Below are 17062 nucleotides of genomic sequence, written 5' to 3'. Positions count from 1 at the left end.
AAGAACAGGCAACTAGCAAGCCATCGACAATTTATAGTGGACGGCTCTAGTAACATAAGCGATGGTCTTTCTGGCTTCTCAGTTCCAATCAACGTAGCTGCCCCTTCACTTGAAATTGATCTCATGAAACCCGACCGGTGCGTCATGCTACTGATGCAATATGGGAACAAAATTCATGACTGTAAAGAAAAAAGGATACACCAGCGCTACGGTTTGATCATTTGCTTCAAAAATCAAGAACGGTATTTCACGATGCGTAAATAGACAGGCTTTTTATCTGTGACATGAAGTAGTTTAGGTAGGTTTATCCGCATGTGAAGTACTATGCTAATTCCTAGAATAATCTTTTCTTTGTCTCAACTAAGCGAGAAAAAAGAAGATTATATGCAGCACGAGAGTAAGTTTTCTTCATCTTTTTTTTTTTTTTCTTTTTTTTACCTACGTGACATACAGTAAGAATTGCTCTAACCATTTCTGAGTCTTTTATTGTCAATGATCATGATGGAGTATTGGATGTGCTATGGTCAATTGGCAGTTCACATTGCTTTGTCCCGTAGTGAAGGAAGCAACCAAGGCCGGACGGACATTCCAGTGTACGCAAATGTCGCGTACTCTTCCTTTAGAAATCTCATTTCCCGTCCCTGTCTTTGACTGGAACAAATTTTTCCCACACGGCAGTTGACTTGGAACTCGCTCTCTCCCCCTCTCTGTGCGCTTCAACTGGGAAACTACACGGGCATTTAAAAAAGAGAAGGCTCTGGTCAAGGGTGTGGAATTACAAGGCAATTGATAACAGTGAAATCTATATGAGGCAAGCTTTGTGGTGGTCATAGTAAGGCGCTTTTCATACTTCAGTGATTCGCCTTTTGATCAAACCAGGATTTGCAAATTAAAGAAGAACAAGGAAGCCTGGGTTTTTCAGCTTCTTCTCAACGTGGGTAGGTTCTAAAGGCAAGATTCAGTTTAACATATGGGGAATTGCTGGGGTTCTTCTGCTGAAAATCCAAGCTCAAGTGCTGACACCCGCCTCAGTACCACAGGTAAAACCAAGATTCTGTTTGTTTTGTCTGTACAAAGATGTTCGGCAGATAAGATGCTTTTATGGCTCTCGCAGAATTTATATCCTGTCCTATGTTGTTGTCTTTGTCAAAGTTCCTAGCTCTCGATGCCCAATATTGTTGGTTCTAGATTGAAACTCGTGCTCAGTTCTTAACCAGAGCCAAAAGATTCCTACCTGCTTGCAGTTTCTTCTCGTGCCAAACTTCATTGTCTTCAATCTGCATGGAAATGGACTTTTATGTCGATTTACTTCCATGAGCATGTGTTTGGTGCGCAGTGGATAGAGCGTTTGAACTATATCTCCTCCTCGTTTTCTCTTGCTTAAATATTGTAAATCCTAGCAGGCACATCATCACAGTCAACAAGCACCATGACAATGACGACAACTTCGGCTGGCAGCAGCATATCCCCGATCAGCCGGTTCTCTGCTTCAAGCGGGGACGAGACTTCACCTCACGGCCAGATCTTACCACACCCGAATTTAAGGATCTTCACGTTTGCAGAGCTGAAAGTTGCGACTAAAAACTTTAAGTCCGACTCGCTTCTTGGAGAGGGCGGCTTTGGAAAAGTTTTCAAGGGCTGGCTTGAAGAAAAGCCTTCAGCGAAGAACGGCAGTGGGTTGGTAATCGCCGTCAAGAGACTGAAATCTGAGAGCGCGCAGGGTTTCCGGGAGTGGCAGGTGCTTCTCTTCGAGTGAATATAACTGGAATCAATGCATCTTGAATTGAATTGTACCTCAAGCTTTTCTATCCAGAATTAGTCCTAGCACTATTCAACAAATGGTGTTTCACGCGTCGCTTTTTGCAGGCCGAGATAGATTTCCTAGGACGGCTTTCTCATCCAAACCTTGTGAAGCTTATTGGGTATTGCCTGGAGGAGACAGAACTTCTCCTGGTGTATGAATTCATGCAGAAGGGAAGCCTGGAGAACCACTTATTCGGAAGTAATGCACGACCTGTCGAAATCACTTAGCAAACGCGTTTAGCAAAATCTTGCCGATTCTTTCCAGTTCCCTATCAAAGTATTTGGCCTTTCGCTGAGAACAATTTGCTTACCTGGCAGGAGGCGCGGTGGTTCAGCCGCTTCAGTGGAGCTTGAGGCTTAAAATCGCAGTAGGAGCAGCCCGTGGCCTGGCGTTCCTGCATACTTCCGAAAAGCAAGTCATTTATCGAGACTTCAAGGCATCGAACATCCTGCTGGACGGAGTAAGTGAGATACAACCACAGTTCATATTTTTCGCAAGGGCATATTGTTTATGTACTTCTTTGCCCCTGTCATGAATTCTTCGCTGGGCCATTGTCCTGATAAAATTATCAGATAAAACAAGAAGAAAAGTCAGTACTTTTGTATAGAGATGGGCATGGTTTCAAAGTAGAACTTGGATTCTGAGAACTAGACCAGTGTTAACTTGTCAGGTTCTAAGTTTCAAGGTATGCATGTTCAAGTTCCAAAAATTGGAAAACCTGTATCGATAAGTAGGTTCTAAGTTTTAAGTTGGTGGAACCGAAATCTAGAATCTGGAATTAGCTTTTGTGTTTTTCTTGATCAATGCCTTCTCACGTACCTGCAGTATTCTATAGCATTTGATGATAAATATATAATCAGAAACCATTAGTTCGAACTTTCATTTTATGATTTATATTTTTTACTTTGTTAATGTTTCATTTTTTTCATGTATCTAAATATAAATTATAATTAGTAAATACCACCGACCGCGGTGGCTCCGCTGAATAAGGCCTTGCTGATCCTCAGTCCAAAGGTGAAGGGTTCAAAAAACCTAGGGGAGGCGCTAGGTGTATTAAGTGTGACTCGGGGGTGGTGGGTTCTCCCGCTAAGTGTCACCCAGGGGTTTACGCGGTTGTCGGCCGCAGTGTTCGGTTCCTCTAGCACCCAAAAGAAATATTATAATTAGTAAATTGTAACAGCAAATTGTAATTACTAAATGTGATAATTTACCAGAATCGTTTAATTAATTATAAGGCAAAATCAAACCGACTTTGGAACTTGTGATATGATAGATTTTAGGTATGCAAGGTAAAATTCGGGTTCTAGAAAATGAGGAACCTATTTCAACGAGTAAGTTTTAGTTTTCGTATAGATTTATGATTTTTTGGAATCACTCGCCCTTACTTTTGTATAGACGGTCAAATGGAACAATTCTAACTTATGCTGCTTCCTCAGTTTTACAATGCCAAGATCTCAGATTTTGGCCTGGCCAAGATTGGTCCTTCACCGAGCCAGTCTCATGTCTCAACCCGGGTCATGGGAACGCAAGGTTATGCAGCTCCGGAGTACATCGCGACTGGTCAGCAGTCCTCTTCCTCCTTGGAACTCCGACCTCGTTAACATGTTCTGTGGATCGATCTTTCATTTGTCGAGTGATGAGCAATTTTCTCGCGCATTCGCAGGACACCTTTATGTTAAGAGCGACGTGTTTGGGTTCGGTGTAGTCCTGGTCGAGATATTGACAGGCCTCCGGGCGGTCGACACCGGCCGCACCGGGAAGGAGAATCTGGTCGAGTGGGTGAAACCGTACTTGTCCGACAGGCGAAAGCTGAAGACCATCATGGATGCGGGGCTTCAGGGGAAGTATCCCTCGAAAGTCGTGTACGAGATCGCCCAGCTCGCGCTGACCTGCCTGGCGGGGGAGCCCAAGGCCAGGCCATCGATGGAAGAGGTCGTGAAGAATTTGGAGACGCTCGAGGCGGCCCCCGAGAGGGCGGCCAAGTCGAGGAACCGCTCCGGCTCGCATCTTGCGGTGCACAGGCACGTCCAGCACCAGCACCAGCACCAGCACCAACACCAGCTGCCACTGCCGCTGCCACCGCCATCGCCGATGCAGCCCCGGACTCCGCTTCACCCGAGGCATAACGGCTTCTCGGCTTACCAACAGTCACCTCAACTTAGGCAGTAGCGGAAATCAAGGGGTGATGTTCAGCAATGAAGATGTAGTTCATTGGATTATAGGGATTAGTCTTTTGCCATAATTTGGTTTGATAATCTGCGTTTAGGAAAGGGGTTTTGAATCCAAGCAAATATCAGTTTGGTTAGACAGGAGAGACTATGGCACGTCCTATTGCTACTTGTGTACAAGCCGAAAAGAGTTGCGATCAGAGATTTTTTCTTTTCTTTTTTATTATTTATAAATTTTCAGATCATGTATATTTCAGGGTGAAAATGAAGAATTGTAATTGTACCAAGACTGATATTTTATTTGTTTCAACTTTTTTTCAAGCAAAAAAAATCATATTTTCCACCGTATCCAACGAGCTGCTTATGGCATTTGGCATTTGGCAATGGCAACGGCAACGGCAACGACAATGGAGGTGGAAGATGATGGCGATGGCCGCGGAGATGGAGGGCTCGGTAAGGGCGCTCTCTCTCCTTCCTGCCTTTTTTATTTTCCTTTTTTTCTTTATTTTTTTTTTTTGGTGGAGTTCTTCCTTATTCTTGTGCTTAAACTGATATTGGATTGAAAATAGTTCTTGCTGTTATGTTTATTTATTTTAAATTTTTAGTATCAACAATAGCAGACAATTAGAATTGAGTGTGCTAGCGCCAAAAAAGGACTTGATTGGAAAAAAATAAATAAGTTGATCCCACTGCACGAAACAAAAAACTTGAGGGGTCAATTATGAAAAATTGCACAAGTTGAGGGACTAAACGGGAACTTCCCTGCCTAGAATTTATGGAGCAGTATGACATGATCGCCGTTGAAAATGTCAAATCTCAAATGTTATAAAAGCAAAAAGTTAAGAATTAGAGTTAATTCATGCACTTAATAAATGGCAAATTTGAGTGAGAACTACGACGTGCCCGCCTTGGTTTCTTGGGTATCGAAGCAATTGGTTCCTTGGAATTTTTTTTATTTATTTCCCCAGTTAATTTAAATAATTGTCAAACTGAAAATAGTTAAGCTGGAGAGATTTGAGGAATCACATTGCAATTATATCCTTTAATTCAAAAAACGACATTATCTATTTGTGCAGTAATTAAGGAATAAAAGTGGATCTTAAAAACCTGCAAGGGCACGCGTGAAATTATTTATGTGAACATTGGGATTAAAAATTATGTTTGGGTTTGTTTTGTATATAGTAGGAGTGACGTAGAAGACTGATAACTTGCGTGTTTTGTGCAACTAAGCTCTCGAATTTGTAATTTGTGCAATCGAGTCCTCCAAGTTACACAATTTGTGCAATCAAGCGTAAATTGAGTAAAATGAATGGAATTATAAGATTTAGAAAAGAGAATGAAGTAGTATCATTAAAAAAGTGAATGAAAAATGGAGGTAAAATAAAATTTGAAATCTACCGAGCATAGAAACAATTGATGATCTTCTTATGTGGTTAGTAACTTGATAAGATGAGGCATGGTAAAAATTGGGCATGCTTAACAAAATTTTCAATTATGGCATATATATTTCGTGAAAAATAGATGATTTAAAATGTGTGACAGTCTAATTTTCTACTTCTATCTTCAATTGAATAAATTGGGTTTTTCATTGACGTGCCTATAGTACTATTCTCTGAGCCAATCACTCATGAAATAACTAGACTAGTTGGGGAAGTCATTAAAGGATTTTGGTGCAATAGATTTGAGAATTCGATCAAGAAGCGACTGTTCGACTGTGTTAGTCTACAAAGGTCATTGCGGCACAATCGCAAATCTATCAGAGACTGGAAATAGGTCGATTCGACTGAGGTATGTAATTAAGTATGAGTGGTTCCACTTAATTACAAAATTCTCATCGATCGGCATTAAACCGATTTTTCTATCGTTTTGGTACCCTGTGCTCGTATATGAAACTTTAAGATTTTCACGACAATCGAGAGTCACCAATGAGTCAAATATGTACATTGTGGCTCAAAAGTAATTGACGATGGGTCAATTGCACCGAAAATTCCCCAAAAACTACCACATAGTTTAGGTTACGCCAAAACCACGACTGACTTAATTTAACTGTGAAATTTATTCCGATTTCAGAAAATTGAGAACTCTAAAGCATCACAATTAATTTTAGGAATATTTTTACATCTTTCCAAGGTTCATTGATGACGGGAATTGTTGATGAAAAAATAATTTAAATGCAGCAAATTAAAGGAATGGAAGAGAGGCCATATTTTAAAGAGATTTTTGACCTTTATTATGGAACCTTGGGAGGGAGGAATTATAAGGATATAAATGAGGATTTGTCCTTATTAACTAAGGTTGTGAAATGGTAAATGGAAAAAGAGAAAGCTTCTAGAAATCATGTAAATTCGGAGCTATGTAAACCAAGGGGAATTTCATCACCATTTGAGTCTCATTTGAAGGAGATAAGCTTGTTTGGATGTGGTGGGTTACTTGATAATGAAAGGAGCACGTTTTTCATGGAAAAATGACCCATGCCTTGTGAAATTTGGGGAAGTGGAAGGAGCAAGTTTTCCATGGAAAAAGGACCCATACCTTGTGGAATTTGGGGAAGTGGTTCTCCATAGTCTTTTTTTTTTCTCCTCTTCTTTCTCACCCCCCTCCATGCATTCCTTTCCCCCCTTGCAGCGTGCAACACTTCCTTTTCCATTTCCTTTATTTTCCTTTTCTTTTTCCCTTTCCTTTCTCAGTTGTAGAGCCATTGTCTTCTTCCTCATCAAGCTGCAGTCCCCTGTTTATTTCGGCTTCCTCTTGGCCGATCAGCTTAAAACAACAGCAAAAAAAACAAAGGAGTTTCCTAATTCGATGCCGCCAAACTAGGTGCAACAACCAGTCACAACTTAAATTGCCTTTCATGTTCCACTTCTCTCTGTCTTGGCACTTGTTTGCGAATCAAACCCCCCTCACCAGCAAGCCGGCAACTCACCAGGATAGGCGCTACATTAGCTTCCTTGTGCTGAAAATTATGTAGCTCCCTTCACTAGTGTTGTCGTAATACCTCGGCTCAACCCTCCTCCATTTCAGTTCATCCTCGTCACCGAAGAGCCCAAAACTTCCACCTGTGTCGCCGTTCAGCTATCGGAACACAAGCGGATTTGAACCAACCCGCTCGTAAGCAAGCCAACGTCGCCGTGTCGCAGCCATGCCCTTGTGGTTGAACTCCTTTATTGCTCAACTTCCACCGGCGGAGGGCAAGCCCTTTCAGCCGCGAGCTGAGGGCTTCTCAGCTCTGTTCCAATATAACTGAAGCTACTTTAGCGTCCTTGGAGGTCACGGTGTAGCTGCTACCGCTCAATCAACAACGGTAGCTTTGGATTTCCTTGGTTAGGTAAGTTATTTTCCTAAATCTTGATTAAGGGCTAACTGCACTTGTTTAGGAGTTTAAATAAATTAAGAATGGTTTAGATTAGATTAAGTATAGCTTAATGATAGTTTAGGAATGTTAGATTAGCCTTAAAATGGGTTAGTATTAGTTTAATTAATGAGATTAGTATCCTAGGGGATGGATTAGTCGAAAATAGAGGTTGTTCTACATAACTGATTCCTAGACATTTGTTGTTTGTCATTTTTGTAGAACAAAATGTATTGTGATTTTGATGATACTTCCTTCTTAAGAAATTTTTTAGACATCTTCATCCATCACATATATTTTTCTCAGGATTTTAGCTCCGTTAACTTTAAACAGAAATTCGGACTATATTGGAAATTGTGACATTTAGGGATTCCAGGGGTTTTTACTGACTTTTAGAGTTCGAATTTCCAAATGGTTTCTTCACAAAAGTTATTTGTTAAATTTTCTAATTTAACACACTCAATTTCAGATCAAACGGACCTGTTTTAGACCCCAAACCAAGCTAATTTTGGAGAACAGACTTTCTAGAAACAGACCTAGTTTTGGTGCTAAATTGAGTGATTTACTGGCCGAATCTAGAAGGATTTGAGTCTCGGTGTCTTCATGAAAAATGTTCATTTAGGTGTCCGTTACAACATATTCAAGTTTGAGAATTTTTTGAACTCGTTTGATTTGATTTCTGATGTTAAACTGGAAAGTGTGCAAATGGATAGTTTCTACCGGTTCCGGTTGGTAATAAATTGGAATTGTTCTTAAGATATTACTTGCTGGAAATTCGTTTGTTTGATGTTGTGAATGAAATATGTCATTGATTATTGAATTGTAACATTGGGTGAATGCATACATGACATGAGAACCTGTCACAAGCCTTTAGGGTTGGACGATACTCATTTGGGAATTGCCCCAAGTCAACGGATGCCGGTCGCAGTGGGGGCTGGACCGATACTCCTAATTGAAATGCCGTTTAGATGTAGACGTTGCCGTGCTTGATGGTGCGAGATGATGCCCGGTTATGTCGGAAGACCGTTATTTGTTGCGTTGGCTGGGGCTAGTGAATTGAAATAAATTAAGACGCATGAATGATTGAAAGTGAGGGACCTAATTAGAAGATAGAATTGTGTGGTGCGGAGGTATGGGATGTGCCATAACAATTTAGTCTGGTAATTAGGGGCTCGTGTGATTGTGTTGATATTTATGCCCTCACATATATACATGTTAAAATATTCATATGATATGTGATCTCGATACTATTATGTACGATTTGATTGACACTAACATGCAGGAAAATGCTGGTATTAAGAGAGTTGTAGGAAAGGTGATTAGATTGCATGTAGGGTATACTTTTCTCTTAATCGGAATTTAGGGGATGGACTAGCTGAGATGTGATCTCACCCCATTATGGACTAAATTTTTCAACTCCTTAGATGGGAGGTTGTTAGGCAAGGAGCATAGAGTTACAGGAAGTGAAGTATGGGTGTCTCGGTAGCTTTTTCCAAATATTGACGGGTCTGCCGTCTGATTTGGACTATGGGTGACTACTCACCCAGGAATTAAAGAGTCTGGCAGGGTCGTAAGGAGGGACTAGATCCCATGGACGAGGAGCTCGAAGCGTAAATAACTTAGGAGCTCTTCTTTTTGAAATAGACCATGTTATGTTAGACTCTTCTATATATAATCACCGTTGTATATTATGTATATTTGATGAAAATATAATCTTATGTTTTCTATCCCATTGCTATGTTGCTTGGAGTTTATGATTACGCTTCCGCGTATTCGATAAAATGAATGGGTCGACAACGGTTCATGGGATGTTGCAAATTTGTATCGACCATTGAGGATGTGCATGCGCTTGGAGTTTGGATCGTAACAAAATGTATATTTTTTAAATTGTCTTTTGTATCATTTGAAATGATTAGTCATTGAAAAATATTTATATGTAAATGTTTTGTTAAACGATAAAAGTATTTTTTGTTTATTCATCTTTGTAAACAATACAAGCTATCATTATTTTTTAGGAAAATATGTTTAAAATCATTCAGTGAAGTAAACATAAATTTATTAACCGGCCTGATAACATTTTTTTAACTTATATATTTAATCGAAATCATCGGTACAAAAGAGTGCGACTTTTTATTTTCTAAAAGTAGGAGTTCATACGCGTAGTCCGGACCGCAAAAACGACGCGTCTCAACCGGCTCGTCGTGCGTCGCGCGTCCCATGCCGTTTTCGAAGACCGCACAGATCTCTCTCTCTCCCTCGCCACTGTCAAAAAACCAAAGCTTTTCTGTCTCTCTCTCTCTCTCTGGATTGTTGCTGCAGTGGTCGATCGGAGCAGGGGCGGCGCCGCCGATCAGGAATAATTGGTGAGTCCGCGCTTTAATGCCTTTGCCCGGTTTCGAAATGACGCATTTAGTTCAGGGCGAGACGAATTGGAGCGGGCGATGCGCGCGTCGACTGCTCATGCAGTGTTCTTGTTCTTGGTCATCTTGTGTGGGGACCTCATTGAGCACTGGTCGTCGGCGCTTACCCGACACCATCGGTCGCGAGCATTTGGGCTCGGGCTGGATGGGTGCTGACCAAAATCTTTTTTTGAGATGAAAGAACGCACCGGGTCTAGTTCCTGATCGTCGGGCATCGTTTTTTCAATTTGTTTTGGGCAGCTGATGGCTTGGATTTTGGGAGATTCGGTGGGGGCGCGGAGCTGAACCGGATGTTGGAAGATGGGTTCTGTGGTGTCGGGCTGCTTCGTTCTCATGCTCTTGTGCTTGGCCTGCAATGTCGACGGCAGGGACTTGGTGAGTCTTGTTTTGCCGGATCGCGGTCTTTTTTATTGGTTCGGCGTCTTGGTCTTAGGTTTGTCGTGCAGTCGTCGTGACATCCTTTAGCGGAAATTACTTTCATGCGGTTGACCTATCATAACTCATTTTACTTCTAGCGTCCTTATTTGTAGCTTCAAAATCCTGCATCTGAGTTTTTGGTTTCACGAGGCGTGGGATTAGCTTTTTTGGCAATCTTGCAGACTTTTCCAGGAAAGATAGAAATTGGATCACAGAGCGCTGAGTCTAGATTGTTACTTGTGTATTTTCTTTTCCTTGACGTCTGGCCTCTGGCATGTCTGCATTTATACCGGAGGATTGATTGTTACTCATGGTTCTTGCCACTAGAATGGGGGGCCATATGATCAAGCGGGTATATATGAGCAACTTAAGTGTCGAAATGATGCTAAATGAGGAGTTCAACAAAAATATGCAGTTGAAAGAAACATGGATATTGAGTCAGCCTGTCGTTCATAAGAACTAACTGAGAGGTGAAACTAGATATCTCCATGAAAAATGGCAGACAATGGCACGATAACTGATTACAAGTATTATCCATGTCCTATAACCTTAGGGGGTGTTTGGGGGTGGCTGAGGCTTTACACCATGGCTTTTGGGTTTTATATCTGACTTTTGTCTTCTGGATTCAGCTGTAGCTTCTTGATGTAAGGAGTTAAATCTGACCTTTTACACCAAATTGACCACACCTGTTGTGTCAAATATGCATCTTTTATTTCACCAGACATTTGCTGCTGTCTAAAATTTCTGATTTCTTGTCATGTGGCTGAACAGGAGCAGGGAATCTTTCATGCTAAAGAAGGTAGTTTTGCAGATGAAGAGGTAAGAACTGGAAGCGAGTTTGTGTCAATTTTTTGCTGGACTTTCCGGAGAATCTTGTAAATAGCCGAATGTACTTATTACAGAAGACAAACCTGCTCATGTTATTGTTACCTATGGCATATAGGATATTAAGATCATTGCCACATACAGCCATTCCTCCGGAGAAGTTCGGATGGGTATTGTAAGAATGAAGGACCTCTCTAATTCATGGGTGTGGGAAAATCCAGTTGATGGCAACCATGGACGCATGAATGGTCCCCTGGTAAATTTGTTATTCCGACACCTTTTGTTTATCTTTTGCTCATAAGGAATTAGACCACAGGTTCTGAAACAATTGCTGATGGTCATTTTGGGGCCGGGAAATCAGTACAGTACATGGAGTAAATTAGAGGAATGATGATGTTCATTCTTTATTTTTGTACATGTTATTGTTGTTGGTTGTTGTTATATCAAGCAACTGACAAAGAAACACAAATTTAGGTAGAGAAGACAATGAGCAATCATTCGGAGATGAGATTTGATGGTGGAAGTGGATCTCAATATCAGCCTGTGCCCCCATCAAGCCCTGTGAAGCTCAAGCGTCGGGTAAATTGCCTTATCCACCAGTTGAACTTTTCAAGCATGCTGTCTGGGTTTCATGGACGATCAAATCTGTAGTAACTGCCTGCCTTTCCTTTCAGATGATGCGGCAGGAAAGGAGGGTTCTCCGAACTGCAGAGCTTATCCAACGAGGTAAAGAGAAGGATGATCAGATGGTTGATGCAGCAATAGAAAGGTCCAAAAATCTTGATACCACCATGAAGGGAAAGTACAGCATATGGAGAAGAGATTATGAGAATCCTAATTCTGATTCTACATTGAAACTTATGCGTGACCAGATCATAATGGCCAAAGCATATGCTACCATTGCTAAATCAAAAAATAATACTAGCCTTTATAGTGCTCTCATGAAGCACTCTAGAGAAAGTCATCAAGTCATTGGAGAAGCAAGTTCGGATGCTGAGCTTCATTCCAGGTACCTGTTAGTCCAATGACCTTTGCTTTCTCGAATTTGAACATGCTTTCAGTTTTTTATTATTTTTTTTTTTGGTAAGGTTCAGTTTTTTATTATTGGTTACCTCCTCATTCCCTTTCTCTCTAGTGCACTTGATCAGGCAAAAGCAATGGGCCACATCCTCTCTTTAGCGAAGGACCAATTATATGATTGCCTTACAGTTGCAAGGAAACTAAGAGGGATGCTTCAGTCAACTGAAGAAAACGTGAATGCTCTTAAGAAAAAGAGTGCATTTCTCATTCAGCTAGCCGCTAAAACAGTTCCTCCTCCATTGCATTGCCTTCATCTGCAGCTTACTGCTAACTATTATTTTCTGCATTATGCTAGCAAAGGAGACCTGGACAAAGAGAAGATTGAAGATCCTTCACTGTATCACTATGCGATCTTTTCCGATAATGTGCTAGCAACTTCTGTGGTTGTGAATTCCACAATGCAGCATGCGCAGGAGCCTGAGAAGCACGTGTTCCATATTGTGACAGATAAGCTAAATTTTGCAGCAATGAAAATGTGGTTTCTTGTCAATCCTCCTGCCAAAGCAACTGTTCAGGTTGAAAATATTGATGATTTTAAATGGCTCAATTCTTCATATTGTTCTGTTCTACGTCAACTTGAGTCTGCCAGGATAAAAGAATTTTATTTCAAGGCAAATCACCCTTCCTCCCTATCTGCTGGGACTGAAAATCTCAAGTACAGAAATCCAAAGTATTTGTCCATGCTGAATCATCTTCGATTTTACCTTCCTGAAGTTTACCCAAAGTTGAACAAGATACTATTCTTGGATGATGACATAGTGGTTCAGAAGGACTTGACGCCTCTTTGGTCTGTTGATCTGCATGGGATGGTAAATGGTGCCGTTGAGACTTGCAAGGAGAGTTTCCATAGGTTCGATAAGTATCTCAACTTCTCTAATCCACTCATCTCTGAGAACTTTGATCCTGGTGCTTGTGGTTGGGCATATGGTATGAATATGTTTGACCTCAAGGAGTGGAAGAAGCGAAACATCACGGGAATATATCACCGCTGGCAGGATATGGTAATTCCAATGCCTCTTGTCCTTTTTGCTTCCCTCTTTTCAACAACTACGAGGTGTATTGATTTTATTGCTGACCTTACCCAAAAAAAAAAAAAAAAAACTACTAGGTGTATTGAGTAAACATAGCTCATCTTGGAAACAGAGAAGTGATAACTTATGATTATACATAGTTGCTTCAATTGTTTTCATATCTCAAATTTTCTTTTTCCCTCTTTGACGTAGATTTTGCCATGTTTGGAGTTGCAGCTCCGTGGGTCCGTGATGTCTGATCTATCTTTTCCTGTGTCTTCGCTGAACCCCTTGTTCTGCTTTATGAACAAAAGTGCTGATTTGCTTGCGAATATGATTATATTTGAAGCGCAACATCCAATGACTGAATATATGGCTCTTGGGCTTACATGTGGATGCTGTCTTTGCCATGATTGAACTGACTCCTTGTAAATTTAATGCAGAACGAGGATAGGACATTGTGGAAACTCGGCACGTTACCCCCCGGATTGATCACCTTCTACAACCTTACTTACCCACTCGATCGGAGGTGGCACGTGCTGGGACTTGGCTATGATCCGGCACTCAACCTGACAGAAATAGATAATGCAGCCGTCATTCATTACAATGGAAACTATAAGCCATGGTTGGATTTGGCGGTCTCCAAGTACAAACCTTATTGGTCGAAACACGTTATGTTTGACAACCCATATCTTCGTCGGTGTAACATAAGCGAATAATCTCTCTCTCTCTCTCTCTCTCTCTCTCTCTCTCTCTCATTTGATTCCTTTCTCTAGCAGAAGCAACGTTCTGCTCGGTGAAGGCTGAGATATTCTTTCTACTTCGACAAGAGATGGCATTGAACATCGGAATTTTTTTCTTGTATAAACTTCGCCAAATGCAGTTTTGCAGTCGTAACAAAGAAGAGAAGTTTCATCGTACTGTCGATCTTTCAGTTTCAGCCGTGCATTATTTAACTGTCAATTCGACGTTATTTGCTGTGTGCACAACATGGATTGAACTTCCCAATGCCTTTGGCCAAAACGATGAGGCCTTCATCGATCGTATTGCTTCACATCTACGAGAATGCATTAGAAAAAAAATCTACCAAATGCGTGCAACCATTCTGTCCATGATGCAAATTGGGTCCTCGAAGGTGAAAGATTCAGCTCTATATGAACGATGAACCGATCGAAAGGAAGGAACTTTACAATCTGTTTCTACTCCGGCATTTGAAAAAATATGGTCTTGGATCCTTTGCAATGCGATCGCATTTGAGCCCGTCGTTCCCGAGGATCACCAGCACAATCTCGCGGTTCAAAGAACTGTCCTGCAACGGGAGTTGGCATGAAGTGTTGGTCCACTTCAACGAGGCGAAGCGAGCGGGAGTTGAGATCACCGAGCCTTCTGTGATTAATTCCGTCGTCAAAGCGTCTTCAAAGCTATCGAACGAACAACATGGGAAGCCCATCCACGCTTGGTTGCTCAAGCAGGGTCTCGACGCGTTCTCCTCCGTCAGCAACTCCATCATGGACTCCTACATGAAGTGCAGGGACTCGGAATCTGCCTTGGGCGTCTTCCGGTCCATGGAAAGCAGGGACTCCGTGTCGTGGAACGTGCTCATTCATGGGTTTCTTCATCGCGGAGATTTGGGACGAGGGTTGTCGTGGTTTCAGCGAGCCAGGGTCGATGGATTCGAACCCAGTGTCTCCACTTTGGTGCTGGCTATCCAGGGGTGTCGCAGCATCTGGTTGCTGAACGAGTTATTTGAGCTACATGGTTATATGATAAAGATTGGGTTCTGGGGATCTGTCTCGGTGCAGAACTCTTTGTTAGGCGCGTATGCAGACATCGATATGGAGCGTGCAGAGGACATGTTTGATGAAATGCTTGAGAGGGATGTCATATCATGGAGTGTGATGATAGCTGGGTATCTTCATAATGAGGAAGCTGATCTTGGGTTGCGGATGTTTGTGAAGATGGTTTCGGAGGCCAAGATTGACCCTGATGAGGTGACTCTAGTGAGTGTCCTGAAAGCTTGCGCTAATATCCAGTCTTTGATTGTGGGAAAGATGGCCCATGCCTTTGTGCTCGGGAAGGGTTTGGATGCTGATTCGTTCATTGAGAATTCTTTGATCGATGTGTATTGCAAGTGCAGAGATGTCGATTCTGCAGTTAGCGTTTTCAGAGATATGACGGGGAGGAACCTTGTCTCGTGGAACTCGATAGTCTCTGGATATGTTCTTAATGAGAAGTACTTGGAAGCCCTGTCGATGTTTCATTCAATGGGAAAGGAAGGGATTGAGGCAGATGAAGTGACTCTTGTGAATGTCCTTCAGACATGCAAGCATTACGTGGACCTTTCCTGGTGCAAGTCAGTACACTGTCTAGCTTTGAGGAAGGGATATGAATCGAATGATTTTCTTTATAACTCTCTGACTGATGCATATATAAAATGTGGTAGAATAGAGATTGCCTGGGACCTTTTCAATGGCATGGAGGAAAAAGACACAGTTTCATGGAGCACAATGATTTCTGGGCTTACCTACAATGGGGAGCCTGACGAGGCCATCGTAGCGTTCAACAAGATGATACATGCTCAAGGGAGGCCGAATGCCGTTACCATCATCAATTTGCTTGAGGCTTGCTCAGTTTCGGCCGAACTGAAAAGGTCAAAATCCGCCCATGGAATAGCAATCCGGACATGTCTGGCAATAGAAGTAGCTGTTGGAACTGCCATTGTCGATATGTACTCAAAATGCGGCGCAATAGAATCGTCAAGAAAAGTTTTCGACCGAATGTCCGGCAAAAATGTCCTCTCATGGAGTGCCATGGTAGCTGGGTACGGCATGAATGGCCTTGCGCATGAAGCCCTAACTATGCTTGCCGAGATGAAGCTGCACAACATTAAGCCCAATGAAGTGACTGCCCTCTCCGTTCTATCGGCTTGTAGTCACGGGGGCTTGGTCGAGGAGGGGATTTCCTTCTTCCAATCAATGGTCGACGAGTATGATCTCCACCGAGGGTTAGAACATTATTCATGCGTGGTAGACATGTTAAGCAGAGCAGGAAAGTTCGATAAAGCCATAGACTTGATGAGAGAGATGCCCGAAGGATTGGAGGCTAAGGCCAGTGCTTGGGGGGCGCTGTTGAGTGCTTCTAAAAGCTTTGGAAACAAAGACATGGGCAAGGATGTCGTTCCTCGGATTCTTGAGTTGGAACCGTCGAATTCAGGAAACTACATGCTTGCGTCGAGCATGTATGCTGCAGGTGGTTTGTGGAGCGATGCTGCAAGGATGAGGAGGCTGGCAAAAGAGAGAGGGATCAGCGTGGTGGCTGGGTACAGCGCTGTTAATGTTAACGACAGATCATGTAGGTTCATTGCCGGGGACGAGTCACATCCACAAGGCCGTGAGATACAATCCACGGTGAAGCAGTTGCATCGCTGCATGAGGATCGGCAGGAGCGGCGATTTGATGGTCGAATGCTAATCCATCAGATTTTTGTTAACCTGTTCATCCAATGAAGGGCAGCCCAGATCATGATGTATTACTTAAAAGGCTCTGTTTAATGCTTGTAGTTTCTCTCTCCCTGGCAGATGCCGGTTTAAGCCTCACTAAATCCAACTTCACTTTTCGACCAAAAAAAAAAATCCAACTTCACTTTCTTTATGAGATTAAATGCAACTTTTGTGAATCTGGATTTTACTGACCTAAGTTCGAATTTCCTGTCATAAAAATGAAAAAAAAGTCTACGATAACGATCCTCGTAGAAATAATGACATTCATCCCAATAAAAATATAAGTACCCATATGAAATTTGTTGCCGAGTTCTTACTATTGCTCAAAGATCTAAACATGTAGAGCTCAGATCTGTACATCTGCTTTGATGGCTCATTTCAATGACATGACAAGATGAGAAATCGATCTAAACATGTAGAGTTCTGATCTTTGATGGCTCATTTCGATTAAATGACAAGATGAGAAACCAAATTAGAGGTGACGAGAGTT

The 17062-nt window shown here is 42.0% G+C and overlaps 3 protein-coding genes across 3 annotated transcripts; all 3 read left to right on the top strand.

The window, feature by feature from the left end:
- The first annotated feature begins 656 nt into the window (after nucleotides 1–656).
- LOC104419036 (probable serine/threonine-protein kinase PIX13) lies at nucleotides 657–4259 on the top strand. The gene is made up of 6 exons (XM_010030542.3): nucleotides 657–1040; nucleotides 1404–1738; nucleotides 1867–2002; nucleotides 2122–2264; nucleotides 3241–3364; nucleotides 3468–4259. The coding sequence occupies exons 1-6, from the start codon at nucleotides 971–973 to the stop codon at nucleotides 3971–3973; spliced, it is 1314 nt and encodes a 437-aa protein (XP_010028844.1). The 5' UTR covers nucleotides 657–970; the 3' UTR covers nucleotides 3974–4259.
- A 5240-nt stretch (nucleotides 4260–9499) lies between these two features.
- LOC104419035 (probable galacturonosyltransferase 3) lies at nucleotides 9500–13993 on the top strand. The gene is made up of 8 exons (XM_010030541.3): nucleotides 9500–9684; nucleotides 9982–10116; nucleotides 10930–10977; nucleotides 11102–11239; nucleotides 11458–11562; nucleotides 11658–11992; nucleotides 12119–13064; nucleotides 13517–13993. The coding sequence occupies exons 2-8, from the start codon at nucleotides 10042–10044 to the stop codon at nucleotides 13790–13792; spliced, it is 1923 nt and encodes a 640-aa protein (XP_010028843.1). The 5' UTR covers nucleotides 9500–9684; nucleotides 9982–10041; the 3' UTR covers nucleotides 13793–13993.
- A 137-nt stretch (nucleotides 13994–14130) lies between these two features.
- Nucleotides 14131–16714, top strand: LOC104419034 (pentatricopeptide repeat-containing protein At2g17210). The gene has a single exon (XM_010030540.3). It carries the CDS (start codon nucleotides 14228–14230, stop codon nucleotides 16541–16543), a length of 2316 nt encoding a protein of 771 aa, XP_010028842.2. The 5' UTR covers nucleotides 14131–14227; the 3' UTR covers nucleotides 16544–16714.
- The last annotated feature ends 348 nt before the right edge of the window (nucleotides 16715–17062 follow it).

The sequence above is a fragment of the Eucalyptus grandis genome, chromosome 9 (genome assembly GCF_016545825.1).
Source record: "Eucalyptus grandis isolate ANBG69807.140 chromosome 9, ASM1654582v1, whole genome shotgun sequence".
Classification (NCBI taxonomy): Eukaryota; Viridiplantae; Streptophyta; class Magnoliopsida; order Myrtales; family Myrtaceae; genus Eucalyptus; species Eucalyptus grandis.
This window is presented reverse-complemented; position numbering and strand designations above follow the sequence as displayed.